This window comes from Varanus komodoensis, unplaced genomic scaffold (genome assembly GCF_004798865.1).
Source record: "Varanus komodoensis strain SLA01 unplaced genomic scaffold, ASM479886v1 scaffold26, whole genome shotgun sequence".
NCBI lineage: Eukaryota > Metazoa > Chordata > Lepidosauria > Squamata > Varanidae > Varanus > Varanus komodoensis.
In genome coordinates this window covers 1,683,335-1,705,915 of record NW_025335684.1, presented here as the reverse complement: position 1 = coordinate 1,705,915, position 22,581 = coordinate 1,683,335, and the positions used below count along the sequence as shown (strand labels likewise).

Here is a 22,581-nt window from a genome sequence, read left to right as displayed (position 1 = left end):
CTTGGAAGGGGTTGCGGTGTGACCCACAGGGGGCGGGGGCTTCTCTAGTGTGTGTGTCTCCATGGCCAGTGGGGCAGGCAGCTGGCCCAGCGAGGAACCGCAGGGTGGTCCTGCCCCTTTGGGCGTCCCGGGGGCCTCCCGGGGCGTGAACTGCCCCTGGGCCCACGCCCTGGATCGGGACTCTGCAAGCACCCGTGTGCTCCAGGATGGCGTGCTCCAGCTGGGGGCGGATCGGTGGGTGCCCCTAGAGGGGCCAGGCTTGCACCTGTGTAGCGTGGGCCCCGATCCTTCCTGGACCGGCTCGGCATCCAAAATGTGCGTGTCTGTGGCTTGCTTATTGGGAGACGGCTAGGGGAGTGATGTGAACGGAGGAGAGGTTTCCTTGAAGAGATTCTTCACGCTTCCCAAGCCTTTGGGAAATCCGCTCCCCAGCCCCGTTCTTTTGCCCGTAGGCTATGGAGATCCCCAGAGTGGATTTGTGATGATTCCGGCTTCTCGAGAATAAGCTCTGGATCACAAAGGGCCCTGGCTCAGGCACAGTTGCAATCTGTGCATGTTTACACAGAAGTAAACCCTGCAGAGTTCAGTTAGGCGTCTTCCCTGTCAGGTGTGCATACAGGTGTGGCCTCGGGCAGGTGACTTCCTCTTGACTTCCCTAATTGGAGGATGCTGATTTTAGCATTGCCCCAGGAATGCATTTGGTCCCCTCGGAGTGCACTGAATTGGCTCGCGGAGCATTCCAGGTGTGTTGATCTTGCACTCAGAGGTAGGTCTTCGTAAGTAAGATCCTTCCAAGCCGAAGCAAGGCAGGTACAACTGTCCTGTAATAATAAGCCAGAGGCCGCCAGAGGTAGACCTGTGGGTGAGATGCGTTGGTTAGCACGCGTTTCAGACTCCGGATGCTTGGTGGTGCCATTGGATAACTAGGCTGGGGTCGTAGGGAGTTGTACCTGGGCTGTCCCAGCGCTCAGTAGAAGTCTTGCGACTGATGGAGAGTTTAATCCGTCCACTTCTTCCTTTGAAGTGTGTTTGTTCTCCCAGTTGTTCTTCTCTTTCGACCCCTAGGTCACCTGGTTGAAAATCACGATACCTGCTTGCTTGGAGGATTAGGGTGAGCAGCAGGTCAGGCAGGTTGGTGTAGTTGCCCCAGGAGAAGGGCATAGCGTGTTGGCTAGGCAGCCGTGAACTGTGGCAGTAAGCGGCCCTTTGCCGTGGCAAGCTCTCCATCATCCCCAGGTGGCTTGCAAGAGAGGCAGGTGCCCCCGCTCTGAGCCTGTGGTCTGGAGTAGCTAACTCCAGCTCCCACAGGCCGCCTCATGGTCAGTGGGCTGAGGTTCAGGGAGTTGCTCCCCCTAACTAACGCGTGGGCACCAGTTTGCCTGCCCCGTGGCATCTGCCTGACTTTGGCTCGCTGCTGCTGAGAACAGCGGTAGAGCAGCCAGTGCCAGGAATAGACTACCTGCATGGCTGCACCTCGGGATTCCTACAGCTGCAGCATCCTCCCAGCTCTGCAGCACTTTCCGTGAACCATCTTGGTGTTGAGTTCACCGTTTCCACTTTGTATTGTACAACCAGAGAGGGGGAAAGAGAGTGGAGGCCAGAGCGGAGCGGGCCCCAGCCCCAAGCCGAACACGCTTCTGCCTAATTCACAGAACCGGTTCAGGCTGCTCTTGCCGAGGCAACCCAGGACCTGCCACAGGTGAGCGAGGAGGCGGCTTCCGGCTTCCGCCCAAGTCCATCCCTCCTTCCTCCTCTCAGCCCTTCTGCCTTTTATCTCCAAGGCCATCTGCTTTGTTTATCCGCATTCAAAGCATGTCTGGAGGGAGTGGGGCGGCCCAGGGCTCTGGCTCTGACGCTGGCGCTGTCCTCGCCCCCGCACCACCACGATCCTCTGGCAGGATGAGCCCTGATGTGGCGATAAGGTGCCAGCAAGTTTGTGGGGTTGGCAGCTGCATCTGGGCCATTCAGGCATCTTCCAGCTCAAGGGCTGAATTTGGAGAAGCTGGGGGGGGGGGGGCATTCCAATGGCGGGAGGGGCCGAAAGCCCAAACCCATCACCCTGTCCTCTGCCAGAAATCGAGCGCCGAGATACATAAATGAGCGTGTGCAGAGACTCCTGCCCTGCGTGTTTTAAATGCCTAGCAAAGTATTTTAAGGATTTGAGATGGTACGGATGCGGAGTGAACTGGCTTTGCTTCTGATGAAAAAGAAATAAATCCTCGTTATTACTAAAAAAAGTCATATGCAGATTTAAATCAGCCTATTCCGTTCTGTGTCCTGTGGCCAGCGCACCCCAATCTTGAGATAGCGGAGTACCGGGTTATGTATATTCTGGGTCGCGGCTTCGGTGCCCTGGCCCTGGCGTGCTGCGTCCCCACACAGGGAAAAGGGGGGGGTGTCCCCAGTCCCCCCCCCCCCCCCCGTTCAGCTTCTCCTTCTTGACCACAACCATGCCGACTTTCACCGGCCAGCTGGGAGCCATCTTTTGGCCTCTGCTTGCCCACGGGGTGTCTGTCTTCCTCGCACTGCATGGGGCCCCAGTTTTTCCGTGTGGTCTCCGCTGCAGGCTGACAGAGGAGAGAAGCTGGAACGGCTCTGCCCCATCCCATCTTTCAGTGGCTCCATTTCTGCAGGCGGCTTTTCTCCGTTCCCTCCCGTTGACCCAGTGCCTCCGAGAGAGCAGCACCGGTTTGGGCTGAACAGCTTCGCTTCTTTATCCAAGGGAAAAAACGCATCCTTTGGCTCAAAAGGGTCTCGCGGGAGACAAGGGAGGAACTGCTTCACTCCGCGTCTTTGGCCAAATCGCGCTCAGTCTTCTGTCCGTTCTTTCCGGCCGCCCGAAAACACTAGCTCTCCAGAGCCCGGCCTGGGCTGGAGCAGCGTGAATGGAGCCCCACCTGCCTGGCGTGGGCCGCCTTGGCTGCGGCGCGGAAGGGCTGGCCGGCGATGGAAGACCACCGGGAGGCACGGGGTGTTTGGGCGCGTCTTTGGAAGCGTTGCGCCGGAACAGGAGCGCGGCCTCTCTGTGTCTCTCTCTCTGTGGCTCACCTTCTCTCCGCACCAGCCGCAGCTGCTGGATTTCTCTCTCTGACACACCGGCAGCATTGCGAGTTCAGGTGCCAGGAGGAAGGCTTCTTTTCCAGATTTCTGTGTGCTCAGCTAAAAGGCTCAGCACGCAGTCTGCCAAAGGGATCGGCGGCCTCGAAGTGTTTCATAAACTGGGCCTTCGGGGTCCGCATGCAGAATTCAGAACTTGATGGGGAAGTTGAGCACCCGAGAGCTGGGCCGTTAGGGTAGGTGGTGGGTATAGCATGCTTCTGGTCCTCAAGGAGCTGAAGCTTTCCGCCTCACAAAGACTGTTACACAAAAGCCTCCGAGTTGTTTCGTTGGCAATATACTGGGACGCTGTGCATCTTTCAGCCCAAGGGCCAGACTCCACTTTTCATACGCCAGAACTGGGCACGGTCAACGTACGAGCCGATTTTAGCTTGCTGCTGTTACTGTCTAAGGAGAAGTGTTGAGAGACAGTGTGGCACAGTGGTTGGAGTGGGATGCAGGAGATGCTGTGTTTTGTTTTCTTTAGTCTCATGGTTAAACCATCCCAAGACCACGGGACAGTCTAGAAAAGTTTTAAATAAATCAGGATTCTAGTTGCCATTTGGCCATGAGGCTCCCTGGGTGACTTCAGACCAGTCATGCTCTGAGGCTAACCTACCTCGCAGGGTTCTTATGAGGATGAAATGGAGAGGAGGAAGAGAATTGTGTAAGGCCACAGGAAAAAAAAGCGGGCACACATCTAATAAGCCATCCTTTTAAAACAAGGAAACTGTTGCCGGGGGGCTGGGGGGGACAGTGTAGGCACACATCAGCGATTGCTGAGAAAGAGGCATGCCCCCCCCCCCCCCCCCCCCGGGCCCCCCCTGGGTCCCCAGCCCGGGGCTCTGCCCCCCCCCGAAACTGCACGTGTCGCATTTAGCTCCGCTGGCTGCGGCGCCCCCTCGGAACCGTGGCTGCGAGAGCTCAGGTGGGCTGTGTCTGTTTCCCTTCCAGACCGTGGAACATGGCTTCCCCAACCAGCCCAGCTCCTTGGCCTTCGACCCCAAGCTGCGCGTCATGGCCATCGGCACCAAGTCGGGAGCGGTGAAGATGTATCCTTTGCAGCACACGCGATTCCCGCAGAAGGGCGAGGTAAGACCGGCAGGAATTCCCGCTGCGCGGCTGGTCGGTTACTGCGCTGGGGTGGGGAAGGGGCCCCCGGCCCCCCCCACAACACAGTGATGTGGCCCCGCTCAGGACCATCGCAGGCGGATGCTCGCTCGGCACCGCTGTTTGGACTTGGGGATCTGGCTAAATCTGCATTGTTAGAAGGCAGCAAGCTCTCTGCTAACACAACGCAGGTCCGGGATTTCTCCAAAGCAGAAAGCTGCCCCTTCTCCTCCCTGCTTGTGGGCCTGTGGCCCGGCTGGAAAACTGGAGTGTGTATGTGGGGGGGCGGGTGGATCGGGGGGTCGGTGCTTTCCTTCTGCCCCATCACCACCGTCCTGGCAATCGCGCCCCTTTGCCTGAAGACGTCAGTCCCCCGCCTTCCGGGCTTCACCTCTGCTTTCCGCTCCTGGGTACCAGGCCAGCCACTCCTTTGTGTCCACGGGAAAGAGGAGGCGTGAGGCCTGCCCCGAGCTGGTGCCAAAGGTGGCCCTGGAACCGCAGCAGCTCCTCTCGGCCGTCCTAAATGGCAGGTGTGGGTTCCAAGTAGGGCGTCCGTGCTCGGGAACCACCTGTGTGTGGAGAGCCACCCTTCCCTGGAAGCGTCAGGCCGCTGAGCAGAGCCGTGCCCGCAGACAGGTGCTCTCTTCTTCTTCTTCTTGTCACGCGGCAGCAGCCGAAACCCGTGGGACGCGTCGGCTTTGGGGAGAGGTGCCGGCATCATCCGTGGGGATGCCAAGCATATCTGTACCCCGATAGCCCCAGAATGGTTCTCTTGGCACGTGGCTTTTCGGACTTTTCAGTGCTGCGCAAAACAATATTTCTGCAGACGTGCGCTGGATCTTCTCCCACGTACTCCTGGGATGTTGAACACGCTCGAAGGCAGCGGCAGCGTGACGGTTCTCAGCGCTGTTTGTGTGTGTGTGGTTGAATGACGGAAGGGATCCGGCAAGGCCTGTGCACCAGCCCCGTTGGAGTTGCCCCAGCGGACTTGATGGATATTTAAATCTGTCGTGCCGGCCAGAGGTATTGGCGCTGCACGATCGCTGGCTTTTGCCGGCACAGCCACTGATTGTGCTGGGGTACGGACACCACCGCATCCTTTCTGCTGTTTGAAAAGCGATCTGTTCTGAACTGCATAATGTGGAGGTTGGGAGGTGCGATATAAATATTTGTCGATTCCAGAAAAGAGAAGGTTCAGTCCACTTTCCCTGGAATGCCCTGTTGCTTTTGGGTTTGAGGATTTGGGATCAGCCCCTGGCTTGCCGTTGTTAGAGAAAATTCCCCTTTGGCAAAATCTTATTTTTACTGGCTGGGACAGATTATTTTGTGAGAGTTAAATCTGTTAAATTAGCTCTAGGGAAGATAGAGCTTTTAACATTTTGACAAATGAGACACTGCACTATTTAATTAACTGAATTTTTCTTTGCATGCTCATCAGCTACAAATAGCTTGTTTTATTTCCCACTCTCTTATTTTCATTGTATGTTGCCTTCCACTGTTTCCTTACCGCATTTGTTTTTTTTAGTGAATTTATATTCTGCTACTCTACTGATCTGACTTCTCTGTGTGGCTGGCAGAATAGCCGTGTGATGTGCAGAGGCCTGGTTGGTTATGGAGCACTAAACTTGTGCTAGGAAATATTTTAAATTGGCAGGATGAAAGCAGCCGTCCCCAGCAGTTCTTCCGACCTGGATGTGGGAGCTGAAGGGGTGTCCCGTTCCCCCGCTTTCCCCAAGTGCAGTCTGGTTGGCCTGGTGTTACGGGGTGGTCTGAGGGATCCTCAAAACTCGGCCCCACTGGGTGTTAGCTGCAGGTTGGTGCTGGTGGGCCGAAGGCAGTCCGCCATTTGAGCATTTTTTAAAACCTGCAAGCATCTTTGTAGTGCAAATGACGCTGTTTGAGCAGGTAGGGGCACTGGAAGTAATAGAGGCCAGCACAATTTGTACAAGTTTACTTATTGCGTAAAAAAGTCTAAACGGCAGCCCATCACGGGGACGGGGATCTGGGGAAAAGGCTCGGCACGGCCAGCTCTGGATCCTTGCGTCGGAAGGCGACGGGGCATCCATTGAGTTCGGCAACGTGGGCTTCCCTGCCGTAGCGCTTCCTTACGGGATGCTGAATGCGAGCTGCACGGAGTTCCTTTGAAGCAGCGCATGGGGTGGGAAACGCGCCTTGGTACATAGCAACGGGTGTCTCCTCGCCTGCCTGGAAGGAGCCTGAATGGACGCATTTTGGAGGGCCTGCAGGAGCCCTGGCTGCCAGAACGGGCCGCCTTCGCGCCTGCCCTTTGGCGTCCACGCGGGAGATGTGCAGTCACCATGGAGTTGACAGCCCCGCGACGACAATGCGTGCATCGCCCCCGCTGTCGCTCTTCCAGCGCCGAGCTTCGCCTCCCCCACTCTTCCCCGTCTCTCTCCAGGAGGGACTTGGCATGGCGGACACGCTGGGAAACGGCTCTTTAAATAGATAGTTTCAAATATGCAGTAGCAAGCGTCCTTTTCCAGTCAAAAGATGGCGCGTGACGGTTGAAAAAGGCGCTGTGGAAGCGCCAGAATTAAACCGACGCTCAAGCGCACGAGGATCTCGGGGATGCCTCGGAGCCTGCGCCGAGCCCTGTGCTCCGGTGGTGAGACGGCTGACTACCCAAGGCGTGGCGAAGCGGGCGTCCCGGGCAGGGCTTCCAAGGGACGGGGCCACTCCCGTGGGGGCCCCGGGTGCTGTCCCTGCCACTCTTTTGCTGACCTCTGCGCAGGGGGGATCGGGGGCACCTAGTGGTGGCCGCGTCAGGCTGGGTCCTGGAAGACCCTCTTCCTAGTCCTCTCACAGCCATGAAGCTCGCTGGGTGGCTGGGGCTGTCACTGACCTACCTCACAGGGTCGTTGTGAAGGTAAAACTGCCTGGGTTCCTTCCAGGAAGAACAGTAGAAGAGAAATATCATTACTAATTAGGCAGAGAGCAGAGGGACCCAGTGCACACGAGCCAGACTATGGATCGAATGCAGGATATCGCTGGAACATGTGCTCTTGCGCACATGCGCTAACCAGCCGTGGCTTGTTTACCACGAACAGCTCACAGTGCGCAAGTCCGCAGCAAACGCTGAGTTTGTCAGTGCCTTAACCAACCATGGGCTCTTCAGCACAGCCGGGTTGACACAAGACAACCCGTGATTCAGCAGGGTGTGTCGACAGCCCAGGATCAACCCCTGCTTGACCTGTACTTGGCTTGTTGTGTCATGAGGACCCAGCCAGGGAGCTAAACTCCCCCTCCTCCCATCCTCACGGCCCCCAGAATGCGCCACCTGCCAAACCAGAAATAGGGGCATTCACGCAATGAATGTGCGGCCCAACTTGGCTTTCTGTCGCCGGGATTTTAAAAAAATTGATCCATCCGTTGATCCATTTTAGATGAGGGTGGGCAACTGGGAAGCTGAAAGCAAGGCGGGCTGCACTCCAGCGTCCGTCAGCTTTGGCTAGAAATGATGGGGGGGGCATGCAAGTGTCCCACCCCGGTTTTAGATGACGCTTAAAATACGCATGTTCAGACAGCCAGAACGCAGGAGGCGGAAAAGATCGCTTGGAAGGGAGAGCATAAACCTCTTTATGCATGGTTAAGTGGCGTTTTGCTTCTCACGTTGTGCACTGAATTCGGGGAGTTTTTTCTGTTGCACCCCTCCCTCTCGCAGGCTGCCCCCCTCCCCCGGCATCTGTAGCTCTTTTGGAAAGCCTTTCCTGGCTTTTGTTCAGGACATGTGCGAGTTGGAAAGACAGTGGGGGAAATGGCTTAAGAACAGAGGATAAAGTTCTTGGGGGGGTGTGAGGCAGAGTTCCCAGCAGAGCCGGGAAGGAAACAGCTGGGGGCAGCTAAAAATACCGCCCCCCCTGCTGGATGGAGTAATCCTTTGCTCGGAAGGGGTCTTGGTTCAGGGGAGTGCCAAATGGAGGAAGAAAATAAGCCACCAGTCACGCCACAGAACTCTCCCCCCATCATCCCGACTCCTGGAAGAGGGATGCCACATTGGCAAAGATTAATTTCCACTTTCCCATAAAGGGACGGGAACTGACGGCTATTTCTGAATAGGCACGCATGCGGAATTGCATGTATTTATCATGGCTTTCTGCACCTCCACCATCTCCACCACCAGCTGAGTTTTAGATGGAAGCTCCTTGGGGCAGGGATCTCTTTCTTCTGAGGGCACTGCTTGGTCCAACGTTTCCTGGGCACGCTCCTGCTTCTCCCTGGGAGTGCCGCTGGGGAATTGAAACGGTCGGGAAGTGCAGACGGAGCGTTTGTGGGCGCGTTCACAAAGTCGGGGTTAGTCGGAGGTGCTCCTGTGCAGCCACTGCTGGTTAGCTGGGCCGAACGCCGAGCTTCCACGCATCACATCTGGGGCTCCATGAGCCCCGCGCTTTCTCTGGGACCCGCCCTCCAACCGCGCGATCGGGGCAGCTTACAGTAAGACGTGGCATGCTTCAGTTTTGCAAACAAGCTTCTAGGCCTGGTGGAAGGAGCGTGTGAACAAGAGCTGTGGCTTCTTGTGTGGGCCGTGTCCTCGCCTCGAAGGTGTTGCTGCTCTCGAGGTGTGCTGTGTCGCACCTCATGTTCTGGGGAGGGCTTGGGGGCTCAGACATGCTCTGCACCGTGCATGGGACCAGCTCCCTGAATGTGCATAGTCCTCTGCCTGACATGCTAGCTTTCTGAGCTGGATTCTTTTCCCTGACCTGCTAGATTTCTATGTGCGGGGAGTCCGTCGCATGGATGAGTGTTCATCACCTCTGCTGTTTGGAGTAACTGAGCTGCTTGTTCAGTCTTTACAACTTGGCCAAGGCAGCACAACAGGAAGTCACAGTGCTTGTGTCTTTCTTCTTTTCGGTGAGGCATGGCACCTTGCGTGCTGTTGCCACTTCCTCCTGTACTGAGCACTGCCTGAAACCCGTTTCAGCAGCAGATGAGGAGGATGTCAGCCTGAAGGTGAAGCTTCCTGGCTTGTGCCCAGGGCAATTTCCCCCTTGAATTCTGTAGAACTTGCTGATCCTGAGTGTGGCTTGGCCTGCTGGAGACGGTGCAGGGCTCTGGTCCTCATGGAGGCTGGCTTGGGGTGGTGTAACGCTGCCAGGATGTTGTCTCACACCAAGCCACGTGTCTTCACGCATGGGGGTTCCCTCTGTTGGAGGCTTTTGGCCGCGTCTCCTGGCCGTACCGTCCCAGAACTGACTTAAAACTGGGACACCTTGTGCCAAATGAAGCGTGTTTCTAGATCAGATCCTGCAAACCGGGCTGTACTTCCAAAGAACCCGGACGTGTCTGGCAGGGCGTGTGTCTAGCGTAGGTTATCACTCAGGTGTGTGTCTTTCTTGGCTTTCCCCTGAAGCATTAGCGTGGTCCACGGGCTCCCTGCGTCGCATCGTCACAACCGCTCTCCCGGGTGAGTTCGGCCGAGAAATTGAGCTGCTGGGCCACGCAGGGGTCCACCCTGGCTCCCCCCGTTCTCCTGCAGCAGGGCGTGAGCCCGAAAACGTCTGTGGTGCCCCACCGCCCTCCTCGTGGGTCACCGTTGGGTGTCTGGCTGGCCGCCACAGCAGCAGAAGCCTCGCCTGGACGGCCCCCTGCTCTGATCCGGCGTGGCTGCTCGGGCGTCCCGCATGAGCTGTGGCAGCTGGCCGTGGCTCCCGTCTATTTAAAAGCAGCCCTTAAAATGGCCAAACTCCAGCGGAAAAACTCAGAGGCTCGCCGCTATTTTTGCAGCCCTGCTGCCATGTGGGATTAGAGCGGCCGCTCGTTCCAGCGCACGGAGCCGCCGGCCTTTCCTCTCGTTTTTTGGCGTGTTCAGGCACGGGCTTGCCACTGCTGGACCACAGCCCTAAAGATCGCCCGGGAGCCCTGCTGCCTCGCAGGGATGCCTCTCGGCCGGGAGCATCTTTCGCACTCGGCCTAGCCCAGCCTTCCCCAACTTGCTACCTCGCAGCTGCCTAGGACTACAGATCCCAGCATTCCTGCCTGTTGCCCAGAAAAGTGGTTCGGTCCAGTACCATTGGCGGGCACCACGCTGGGGAAAGCTGCCCTCACGGGACCATCTCCTTGGCGGCTCAGCGACCCTCTTGTGGGGAAAATGTGGCAGCCAGAGCCTTCTCTCGAGGACTTAGGTTTTTACTGGGCAAAGGAAGGGCTGTTCCCATTTTCCGGGGGGTAGAAACATGCTCTTGGCTCTCGGGTCTGGGGAACAAGATACCCACAGGATGTTGGGGGGGGGGGTGTGTGTGGCACTCTGCAGCAGCACCGGCGCCCTCTGGGGTCTCGATTCTCCCTCGAACGCCTTTGAGTGACCTTGTACAGCAGGCCAAGTGCCGGCTAGCGCAGGCTGCTGGTTGGGGCGGTGGGGGGGCTGGTGCAGCGAAGGCACCGATCCGCAGGGCCACTCCGCGATGCTCTCTGCCGCGGGCTGCTTCTCCTCCCAGCCTCTTCCCCATGTGCACTCAGATGCTCAGAACTAATTCGGAGCTGCTTTCCAGGGAATTGGAAAGGGGAAATAATCGTAACTGAACGATGCATCCGTGCTCGTTAATGCTTCAAGCGCAAGCAGGAGCGTCAAGGTTTTATTAAATCCCTCCTGTGTTTCACAGGCTGTCCGGCCCCTTTTGTTCTGCGGCCTGGCCATGGACAGAATTTGGTTTGCGGGGAGGAATTCCTGCTTATAAATGCACACTTGTGCTAGCGCACAGAAATTCCCCTCTCTGAAGTGTGCGCAGAATTTGTGCAACTAGGAAAATGCACTTAGATCTGTTACAGAGTTTGCTGTCGAGGATTCGCCAGGGATGGGATCCCTTCGCATGTGTGTTTGGACCCTCATCTCACACCTTTAGTAGCAGCCGCCTGCAGGAGCAGCCTCTGTTCAGCCTTGTGGGCGAGCGAGCGAGCAAGCGGCGTGGACAAGCACCTTCCTGTGGCTCCCTTCCCCTTTCTCTCCCCCCGCCCCCCGCCCGGCCGTTTCTGGATTTCTGCGGCAAAGCCTCGAGCTGCAGTTCAGGCCACCTGCCAGGCTGCGAGGCGCTGAAGCCTCCTCGCACCGGCTCCTCCAACTTTCCTGTGAGGGGTTGCGTTTTGGCGGCCGCAAGCCAAGCTCCTTGCTTGCTTTGCATCGCCTCTGCAGCCGCCTCGCTCTTTCTCCCCGTGGAAGAAAATGCTTCCATTCCTAGAGTGCAGGGAAAGCCGTGCTGGATTCGTAGCTGCTTTTCCTTCAGAGCTCTCTTGGTTCTGTGGGAAGGGGACAGGCAAGCCCACCCCACACAAAAACAACTGCCAGAAAAATGATCGCACCATCGCTGCCGCAGCTTCAGCCAGCCTGTGCCCCTCTCCTGGCCTTCCTTCGTCTTCTGAAGGGAAAGCAGGCGTTCCTAAGGACCTGCAGCAGGAGCATCTTTCTCTGCCCCCTTCTGATTCCCGCAGAACCGCATTGTGCGGACGCAGGTCCTTCCGGGATGGGACCGGAGCGGGTCCCCGCTCTGCTCTTCAAAGGCCCTCCTTTCCGCCCCATTTGCCTTTACTGCAGCTCGTAACTCTCCAAAGAGATTTCCCAGCGAGACAGAGCTCATCCATCTCTCGAGACGCAGCGGCTCCGCGGGCACGGGCTGAAGGATGGATGGGCCTTTGGGACGTGAAAGGGAACGCGCATCCCGGTGAGGCGCTCCCGGGCCAAGCCGGCCGCCACGGGGACACGGGCTCTCCCAGTGCGCACTGCTGTGGGTCGGCCCGTGAGAACCGTCGTGTCTCTTGCGAGTCAAGTCACACATTGTCTGTAATCCTTGGGTGCCGAACACGCGCCCACCAAAAGACCCGTGTTTGCGAGAGACTGTGTGCAGAGGGATTTTGCGTGCTGGTGCGCAGGTACGGAGTGGTTTCTGCTCCTCGGAGAGCCCCTTAAGCCTGGGTACAATTTTAAGCTCAGCATGATGCTGTGGGATCAGACAGAAGCCAGTAACTAGCGTAGTTCATCCAGGAACGCGGCGCACGGATGCCCTCCGTCCTGGAATTAATATTGCGGGATCCGCACGGCCTTCCAGGGAAGACGGGTCCGACCCAGCCAGCCCCGATCCGGAGGTCACCTCTTGCTCTGGAAGGCTCCTGGGTCCATTCACCATCCAGATGGGTCTGCCATAAATTCGTCCTGATCCGTTGCCACTTCGTGCGCAACTGTGACCGGCAGGCTTCCTTTCCGGAAGACCGGAGCTAAAAAATGCAAAAGCTCTCTTTGCTTTACCTTTGGTCAAACATATTTGGTTGTAAAAAGGACTCGATGATTTGACTGTCATTTTTTAAAATCCTGTTTTGCACCATCAGAAGATAATATAGAAATTTCATAGCTACAACTGTAAAAGAAGGACAGTTGCAGTTAAGTGATTGTTATCTGCCCCAAATTGTTAAGATGTTGCCGTGTATTAATGCACAGAGCAACTTCATGGATCATCGGAACTGAAAGTCCACATGAAAATCTATTTACGTTTCTCCTAATGTAAGCTTCCTTCAGTGCAATTTTGCCTCGCATGCATATTTTTGGAAGCAATTTGCTCAGATATAGAACATTTTAATGTGCATTCTCCCTGCTGTCTGGAATGCGCTTATTTTTTATAGGAGAACTGTTGCAGAATTCAGAGAAGTATAAATTTCATAGTGTAACTGTGTTTTATTTGTGCAAATCACGTAAATCAAAACGTGAGCTGAATTAATTTCTCCCACACCGCTGCTTGGGAGCTCAACGGAGAGCTTCCAAGTTGTACGTTTGTTCTTCCCTGTAAAGCCACAATATATGAATTTGCCTGCTTTAGAAAGTGGATGGCATTTGTCTCCAGGTTAGCCAGTCATGATGATGAAGAAGAAGATATAATTTGGGGCATAAATTCAGGATATCGTGCACAGTGGATGGGAAAGGCTTAGAAGCCGTGATGGGAGGGTGCTGACCAAAATTATCTTGATTTCTTGGTGCTCCCTTTGGAAGTAGGTTTTGTGCAATGCGAGGGCATCTCGGTTGGAGGGTGCCGCTCGCGGTCGCAGGTTGCACGTGTCTCCTGCCCCAGCACAGCCAAAATTTGTGCCAGCGGGGGGCTTGCGATGGCTGATTTTCTTCCAGCCATCTGCTATGGAATGCTACAGCTGCTAACTTGAGTTTTAAATTTGGCCGTGGAGCATTCTGGAAGGGTTTGCCGGCATCCGTTTTCTTTTTGCTTTGCTGCTGGTGCCCAGCAGGTTTTCACTGGGTCCCAGCGCAAAATGGCAAGAAAATCAGCTGGGGAAGGCGTGAAAATGATCCGCAGACCTCTCGAAATTGCCCACCTTGATGGCCCAAGGGGCCGTATGGCAAGTGCGTTTCGTGGTTTGTGGAAGCGCCAAAGGTGGCTGCAGCTACAGAGCAAGAGGAAACCACCGTCTCCCTTGCACTGTCAGCTGCTCTGGGGTTCTCCTTTGGATGTGAGCTGCGATTCAGTCTTCCCCAAAAGCACCACTGAGCAAAACCACCTGCCTCCCTCTTTGGGGGGGGTTCTGGCTCGTAATTTGCATGACGCACCCCTCCGAAACCAGAGCTGATGGAACTGCCCAGTTATTCCCTGTGCGCGGATTGTGGCTTTGGAATTTCTGCGCTTGCAAAGCAGATAGTTAGCCCCGCTCTTTCAAAACTAGGTCACCACTGACATGGAAAACAAAAGCAATAGTTTGTGTCTGGACATGAAAGCGGAGTGACCGTATGGGCCTAGCCAGGCGCTGTTTGTTTTGCTGGAAACAAACAAGAAACCTAAACACAGTCCCCAGAGAGAAACACTTATGTTGCACTTATATACATTTGGCTCGCTGGGCGCATCCCCCTAATCGTTTCCTTTGCACATTCTAGAGATCTATTTTGTATAAAGTTGGGCTTCATTATTTGGAAGGTGAGGTGCGGCTCGGTGCTGCCCTCCGCCCCCAGCAGCTTCATTTTCTTCCCTTCTCTTCTCTTGAGATGAACAAACATTGCAAAATCGCGACCCACGTGCATGCGCGCTCTGAGCAGATCAAAGAGGACTAAAACCTTTGGTTTTGCCTCTTATCTGCACATATGTGGCTCGCAGGGAAGCTGCACTGTGCGCCCCTTCCGTGGGTTTGTGGGTGCCTGGCGTAGAGACTGCCGCCACCTGCTGTTTGTCTGTGCCCCAGAAACTCCCCTCCCCGCCTCTCTCCGTGCTTCAGAGCTGATTTTTTCGAAACTGGTGTGTGCAAAAGATAAGGGAGAAGTTACGCGAACAAGGCCAGTGCGCACGTTTGCAGGCAAGGGAAAGAGAGCAGGGAAAGAAAACCACCAGGGGAGTCGGTTTTCCCCTGCAATGGGTGAGCAAGAGCCTCGTTGCTTGGCGACCCCTTCCGTGTGGGATTCGGACAAATGCTCCTCTGTCTGGAGGAGGGGGAGTCCCAGCCAGCCCTGAAATGGTGGACAGCACTCGGCCGCTCCTTTTGTGGGGCAGCTCAAGGCACTTCTGCGTATACGAGGCCCAGACGCCACTTTCACCTGCTCAAAGTCCCACACCCAAGAAGGGTTGCCAACTGACCTGAGGAAAAGAGCGCAGTACGCTCCTGTGCCTCTTAACCACAGGAATGTGGCAGGCAACGTTTCCACGTACTTGGCACTGCTTTCTGATAGCAGGTGGCTAAACACACAGGACTAGAAACCCATTGGTGGTTCATTTTTTAAAAAGCCGGTGAACCTGTGTGCAGCAAAAAGACTTGGCCTTCCAAATTGCGCCATTGTATTAATTGTTTGGAAGTTCCTGGTTTTTAGAGTTATGCAGTGGTTTTATTGTTTTAAATGGGTGGGCATCTCGGACTAGCAAACGGGGCAACTAACGAATGAAGAAGAGGCACCAGGTGGGGTCTGTTGAGCCAGGCCTGTCTGTCCTCCTCATCCCACTGCCAGCCCCGAGCCAGGTGACGTGTCTTCCCCAGAGCTGAAGGCCTGTGATTCCCCCCTTCGCACCTTCACATGTTCTCCTTGACTCGGGGCCTTCCTCAGATATGGAGCTCCTGGTGTGGAGTTCACGGGTTTGCACAAGGAGACGGCGACGGTCACCCAGCTGCACTTCCTACCTGGGCAGGTAAGGAGCACTGCCGCTGGCTGGGCCCCACCTGAGTGCTGGGGAGGGAGGGGCTTCTCGGCTTCCAACCTGGCGCGCTTCCTCTGCTCCAGGGCCGGCTGCTGTCCCTCCTGGATGACAACACCCTCCACCTGTGGGAGATCTACCAGCGGAGTGGCTACTCCCACCTGGAAGAGACCCGCAGCTTCGCCCTCCCCGGACGGCCAGGGTTCGACAACGCTAAGTACTCATTGCCGCCCGCCTCTTTGCTCTCTTTCACGCTTGCCCGAGGCCGTAAATCCTGGAACCGGAGGCGGACGGGGCCCTCGGCACAGGGGGCCGCCCTCCTGCTCCGTGCAGGACCCCCAGTGTGAGGGTCCGGATCCGGGCTGTCCACGGGCCTCTCGAAGGCCTGCAGTGTGCGAGAGACGAGCGCCTTGCTAGTCGTCGGTTCTGTGGACAGAGGAAGCTAGCGGGAGCTGGGGCACGGCTGGGTCTCCGGCTCCGTCGCTTGCTTTGTTCGGCCATCAGCTGCTTTGCTTCCTAAGTGCGCTTCCTCGGCATGCGGGACGGGGAGGGACCTAATCCAGTTGGACGAGGCCGTGGCATCCAGGCTTTGGGGCCTTAAGCCCAGCCTGTGGCCAAGGCGTGAGCTGAGAAGTCCCCGACTCACGTCTTTGCCCTGTCCCGCAATCCCAGCTCCTGGAACAACCCCCGGCAGCCCCGCTTGGGCTCTGGGAAAGGGCGGCTTCGCCCGGGGGACGCGGCACAGCTGCGTCCTGTTTCGGAGACGGGCCACCTCCTGGTGGTGGCCTGGGCCGCAAGCAAAAGGCGCTGGGCCAAACAGCTTCCAACATTTTGGGAGAAAGCTTATTTTAGCTTGAAGCGCTTGCTGCCGGGAAGGAGGCCGCAGCTGAAGCACGGCAGGCTCCACGAACGGTGGGGGGAGAGAGAGGAACGTGCTCAGCTAAGAAAACGCCAAGCGGCCAGCAGCTGGGCAGGCGTGGAGGCCTGGGGGGCTGAAATTTGCCCCCGACAGCCTGGGAGCCTCACCCCGGGCTAGTGGCTCCCCCCTCCCCATGCAGTGGAATTGGCCTGCCTCCATCCCATCATTTTCCGTACCTGTGCAGACTTTCTTCTTTGATAAATTTGCTTGTTGGTGTGTAAAGAACCAGGTGTGTGTCGGGCCGGGTGCGGGCGGGAAGCTCTGTGAAGGAACAGCAGCGATCAGATAGTTTTCTGAGCGTGGTTCTGGAAAACCCACTTGCCCCAAGCCCGGCTGGGCCACTACGATCCCCTGAGAAAATGCTGGAGATGGCGCTTTCCAGTCCTCTAATATTTATGTATTTTCTGTGCCCTCAGTAGCTGACGCTCTCTGGGCAGTTTACACAAACACTATAGAACACTCCGTGTGGAAACACATTAACACATCCCGGAAAACTTACGATGCAACACTTAGAACCAAATTTAAAACAGATTTTTTAAAATGCAGTCCTTGAAGACAATCTTAAGAACTTGCAGGCGGCCCCCTCTGAATGTCCTGCAGGGCAGCAGAGTCGGCCTGGTGCTGAGCAGAGCTGGCACCAGGCGGGCCTCAGTGGGGAGCGCGGGCCGGAGCTGGGGGCCACCTTTGTTGCCACCGAACGAGCCTCCCCCAGGGGTGGTGGCCGGAAGCAGGTCAGAACTGCATCTTGCTGTCCGGGTCGGCGAAGGTCGGGAGAGGGTTTCCGTCAGGGATCATGGGCCCGGGGGCAAAGGCCAGGCCCCCCGCGAATGGAGCGTGCCCCTTCAAAGCTGCCCAGGGGCTGGCGGTGTTTGGGGCTCCCTCTGCACCTCTCCCGGGAAGTTCTGGGAACGGGCGGTGGCCCCGGCCCTGACGGTGGGATGGCCCCTCTCGCCCGCAGCTCTCCGCCCAGCATCACCCGGGTGGCGGTGATCTTGCTGCAGTCCACGTGTGCCACGGCTTGCCTGGGCACGGAAGGGGGTGGCGTCTACTTCCTGGAGCTGCCGGGCCTGACGCTGCTGGAGGACCAGACGCTCTACCAGGACGAGGTCCTGCAGAGGTGAGCCGCCCGGCCCGGGCGTGGGGGGCGGTGGCGGCGGAGGGGAAGGGGCTGCCCCCAGGAGGCAGGGAGGCACGGGTGGCCGCAGGGGTCCTGCACACGATGGGATGGCGAGTGGGCACGGGCGGTGCTGGCCGGAGCCACGCGGTGCAACATCGCTAGCTCCCCGCAGCCGCAAGTGTTCTCTGCTTAGACCCGGCAAGAGTTTAACCTCGGTAAAGGACTAGGTTTCAGAAAGACCGAGTCGACCCCCGTCGGCAGCTCAAGGCAGAGCAATCCCGGCCATGCCGAGATCTCCGAGTAGCGCTGGAAAAATTCCTGCTTGAAGAGCCAGCAGTGCTCCCGATGCTGGAGGGAGCCCGTCTGTGGCTCTGCTTCAGGCTGCCTCATGTTCCTCTACCGGTCAGAACCAGGGGGACTAGAATCTTGCTTGAGCTTAGGGGTACGGGTTATCGCAGCGAGGTTGAGCTGCTGTCGTGAGGAGGAGCTAAGCGATGCTTTTCCATGCCCCTTCAGTGTCTGGGGTTCGACTAGATGGTAGTTGAGGCTTTCTTCGCTTCCTCGTCTGCTGCGGGACCTGCTGTGGCACAAAGGCCTTGAGGGCAACCTCACCCAGATCTGTGTCCTTGGAGGTGCGATGCTCACAGCGATCCCGCTTGCCTTCCAGCGTCCCCGAAGACTACCGGTGCGGGAAGGCGCTCGGCCCAGTGGAGTCCCTGCAGGAGCACCCCCGCGACCCGGCCCAGATCCTGGTCGGCTACAGCCGGGGCCTCATGGTTCTGTGGGACAGGAACACGCGAGAAGTTGGCCGTCTCTTCCTGGGCAACCAGGTGCCTGCGGGGGCCGAGCGGGGCGGCGGTCCGGAGACCCTCCTGCGAGCAGCACCTCTGCCGGGCGCCTGCGTTGCCGTTGCCCTGGTCCGAGTGCAGCTTGGGGGAGAGGCTAGCCTCCCTGCACAGGCTGGGGATGATGGGAGGCCTGGCGGAGGGCCTGCGGGCTGGGGAAGGCCAGGTGGCGGATCCGGGTTGGGCGAGAGCTTCCCTTGGGAACGACGCAGCGTGATTTCAGCCAGAGCTGTCGGCCCGTTTGGGGACGGTGGCCAGAGCTCGGGGGTGGGGGGCACACCCTGTATGTGTCGCGTGGCTGAGTGCAGGGCGGGGACTTGGGGATGATGGGAGTCGCGGTCCGGCATCATGTGAAGACCCACCGCTTGGAAATGCTTCCCTGGAGCCAGGCTGGGCGGCCAGGGTCCTCCACTCCCATCAGCCCTGGGGGTGGGGAGTGGGCGATGCGCGCCGGCTCCATGGGAACGGCTCCGTGGGGAAGGCTGGGTAGCAGTCCCCGTCCGCCTGTCCGAGGAGCCCCTCTGCAGTCCTGCTGACGTGGGGCCCGTCTTCTCTCCGCAGCAGCTGGAGAGCATGGCTTGGGAGCGCAGCGGCCGGACGATTGTCAGCTCCCACAGCGACGGCGGCTATGCGGTGTGGCCGGTGGCGGGCAGCGCCCCCAAGACCCAGCAGCCCGCCACCGCCACGATTCCTTACGGTGAGCTTTTTTCCCTTCAAATAAAAGGGGGATGCAATTTCCAGTAATGCGAAAAGGAGAGGTAAGTATCCGGGCGGCTAAAGCCGGGGAAGGACTATTTTAAAACTCAGCATTAAAAGTATCATTAAAAATAGAACGAGCAGCACTTAGTGATTCTGTCTGAAGCCTTTTCGAACGGGGTGGGAGACGGAAAGATCGTTGCTGGCACTGAACCGGCAGAGAAGCCGCGGCCTCCTTCCCAGGCTGTGCATGGGGACTTACCGAGCGACTGGTGTGGATGGTTTTAGGACTGGGCGAATTGATGGAGGGGGAGGAATTGGCCGTGGCGTTCTGCGGAGTGGCATCCTGCGAGGGGGGTCTCGTGCCCCTTTGCCAGGCTGTTTCTCGCTTTCGGGTTGCTTCCCCCTCCGCCTCGGCCTGCAGCGTTCGTTCCGCTTGCCTCCGCGGGTGGCGCGATGCGGTTCTCCGCGTTTGGCTCTCTCAAGCAGGGCCGGCTGGCGAGACCCCCGGGCGGCTCTCCCACCAAGCCGGCCTGGGGCTTTCCATCCTGTCTTTCCGTTTCTATTCTGCCCTGTAGCCAGAGGCAGCCTGGGTAGGTCCCAGTAGGATCAAACCTAACAGAAAACCCGAGACGGTCAGGAACGTAAAACCACTTTTAACAAATTAGCGAAATGCCTTTTGCTGTGCCAGAACGGTGACAGCGTTGGAGGGACTGCAGGACGTGCCAGCTTGAGCCGTCACACCTTGACTGAGGTGTCGGCCGCAGTCGTTGCGGCCGCCCCGTTGTCCGGGTTGCAAAGCATGCTGGGATGCAACTTGGACCCGTGGCCGCGTTGCCGAGGGGCCAGATGCCTTGTGCGCTGTAAATATTCTGCACTTTGCTCATGTTTATTGATCGCTACATTTTCAAATGTCTCTTTAATCTCATTTTTAATCCTTTTTTTCCATGAGGACTAGCAGCATAACCATCATGTTAACAGAATGTGGGGTTTCCAGCATGCTGTGCTGACTGGCATCTTTTGCTAACACTGTGCTCGGTTATGCACAATATTTGGCCATGTCCTTTGTCCTGGCAAGAGCCAAGATGAGTATCTACTACGGGGACCAGGGTGGGGAGCCGCTTTTGAATTCCTTGGATGCAAAGCTCTAGATTGCAAGCGCTGAATTCCCAAATCATCCTCTTTCGTTTTAGGACCGTTCCCATGCAAAGCGATAAATAAGATCATGTGGCAGACGTGTGAATCGGGGTATGTGTTCTTTTTAGATGTGTCTATATTTATCCTCCACTTTAAAAATTCACAGTCAAGCAAACATCACGCTGGCCAGCAAAATTGCTTTCCTCAGGCCTTTAGCCTGCAAGCTCCTTTATTGCTGAAGGGCATCTTAATTGCTCGGTGCTGAGAATTCCGCTTTCGATGTGTTTTCAATTGTGCATGAATGGATTTTTGAAAAATGTTTTTAATTAAGTTGTTGTTGATACTCTGCATTTTATTAGCATTGGCTGCCTTGAGCGCCACTTTTGGCAGAAGGCTGCGATCCGTGTCCAGCGCCCCAGTCATTCCTCTCCTGTAACGTTTATAAAGCGCTCCACAGTGAGAGAGACTGGGGCGCATACAACGAACTAAAGCAAATGCTTGAACACCCAGGAAGCCTTCCTAGGTTAGTTCAGCAGGGCTGGGAAGTCCTCGTCCTCCAGAAGCAAACCGGGATTCCGCCAGGGAACGGAGCCGTGCGGCTCCTCGCAGGCCGGCCCCGGCTTGGTCCGCGCGGCTCACTGCCCGCCTGGCGGGTCGGCTTCCCTGCAGGGGCCACTACATCATCTTCAGCGGCGGGATGCCCCGGGCGAGCTACGGGGACCGGCACTGCGTCACCGTCCTGCAAGGCCAGACCCTGGTGACCCTGGACTTCACCTCGCGCGTCATCGACTTCTTCACCGTGTGCGGCACAGAGGTAGAGGAGGGTATGCATTTTGCTCTTTTAACAAGACCGCGGCCCGGCGGCCCTCCTGTGAGCCTGGCTCTGCACCGTGGCTCAGCGGTTCTCCTCTTCCGCTCCCCTTCCTGGGCCCTGGAGGAGGGGGCCCAGCACCCCAGGCAGGGGATCCGGGACGGTGGGGCTGCGGGACGCTTCCCCGGCCGGACCCAGCTCCTTTCCCGGGCCACCAGTCCTCGAGGGGCGGAACGGCTCTCCTGCGGCTTGGTCGCCGGCCAGGAGGGCCCCAGGCAAGGCGGAGAGCTGGCCTTGGGGGTGTTCTGCCCTCAGCCCTACTCCGTGTGGGCGCGTGGCCCCCAAGAGAATCGGGGCCTTGGGCGAGGGGAGCCCCAGCAGCCCGTTAAGCAGGCGCGCCCTGCCGTCCTTCCCCGGCCTCTTCCAGAATTCGACAACCCAACCGCCTTGGTGGTCCTGGTGGAGGAAGAGCTGGTGGCGATCGACCTGCAGACCCCGGGCTGGCCCACGATCCCCGCCCCCTACCTGGCCCCGCTCCATTCCTCCGCCATCACCTGCTCCTGCCACATCTCCAACATCCCGCTCAAGCTCTGGGAGAGGATCATCAGTGCGGGGGAGCAGCAGAGCCCCCGGCTCTCCTCGGTGGTGAGTGGCTGCCGGAAGGCCCTCCTGGCGCGGGGCTGCGGCGCGGGGCTGGCTGCGGCGCCTCCCGGGGTGGAGCTGTGTGTGCCGCGGCCGGCAGGTCCGAATCCCCGACCCGCAGCACTGGGTGCTGGTGGAAGAACACTGCACGACGTCCCTGCGGGGTAGCGCAGTTCTGTCCTGGGGTGCCTGATGGCGAGGAGCCCTGCAGGGCACTGGAGTGGCCCAGAACCCTCCTCCTGCCACACCGGGGATTCCCGTAGGAATTCCCCCCACGTGGCTGTGAGGGACTAGGTCAGGGTTGGAGAAACGCGGCGTCCTGGCGTGGTGTTGGCGGTTGGAATGTGCTTAGAATGGGCAGAAAGGATGAGCTGTGCAGAAAAACCTACTCAAGGGGGGCTTTTTCAAAATTGCCCCCTTTTCAGTGGAACTCTACCCCGATATTAGGGTTAGGGGTGTGCACCAGGGTAGGGTTAGGAAAACCAGGCGTCCTGGCAGGGTTTTGATGGTTGGAATGTGCTTAGAATGGGCAGAAAGGATGAGCTGTGCAGAAAAACCTACTCAAGGGGGGCTTTTTCAAAATCGCATTATTTTCAATGGAACTTTGCCCCTATATTAGGGTTAGGGGTGTGCACCAGGGTAGGGTTAGGGTTAGGAAAAAGAGGCATCCTGGCAGGATTTTGATGGTTGGAATGTGCTTAGAATGGGCAGAAAGGATGAGCTGTGCAGAAAAACCTACTCCAGGGAAGTCTTTTTCAAAATTGCCCCCTTTTCAGTGGAACTCTACCCCTATATTAGGGTTAGGGGTGTGCACCAGGGTAGGGTTAGGGTTAGGAAAACCAGGCGTCCTGGCAGGGTTTTGATGGTTGGAATGTGCTTGGAATGGGCAGAAAGGATGAGCTGTGCAGAAAAACCTACTCCAGGGAAGTCTTTTTCAAAATTGCCCCCTTTTCAGTGGAACTCTACCCCTATATTAGGGTTAGGGGTGTGCACCAGGGTAGGGTTAGGGTTAGGAAAACGAGGCATCCTGGCAGGATTTTGATGGTTGGAATGTGTTTAGAATGGGCAGAAAGGATGAGCTGTGCAGAAAAAGC

At 57.4% G+C, this 22,581-nt stretch overlaps 1 protein-coding gene across 2 annotated transcripts in view; it reads left to right on the top strand.

Annotated features, from left to right (window-relative positions):
- Positions 1–4,052: 4,052 nt before the first annotated feature.
- Positions 4,053–22,581, top strand: part of LLGL1 (LLGL scribble cell polarity complex component 1) — a 32,971-nt gene continuing 14,442 nt past the window's right edge. The window contains exons 1-9 of one of the 2 annotated variants that reach the window (XM_044433597.1): positions 4,053–4,148; positions 15,233–15,314; positions 15,407–15,537; positions 17,198–17,356; positions 18,024–18,186; positions 18,766–18,898; positions 20,091–20,145; positions 20,704–20,858; positions 21,273–21,490. In XM_044433597.1, coding sequence (XP_044289532.1) covers positions 4,114–4,148; positions 15,233–15,314; positions 15,407–15,537; positions 17,198–17,356; positions 18,024–18,186; positions 18,766–18,898; positions 20,091–20,145; positions 20,704–20,858; positions 21,273–21,490 — 1,131 coding nt within the window. In that variant the 5' untranslated portion in view covers positions 4,053–4,113. Of the gene's footprint in view, positions 4,149–15,232; positions 15,315–15,406; positions 15,538–17,197; positions 17,357–18,023; positions 18,187–18,762; positions 18,899–20,090; positions 20,146–20,703; positions 20,859–21,272; positions 21,491–22,581 lie in introns of both variants that reach the window. The other variant, XM_044433596.1, reaches the window with a different exon arrangement.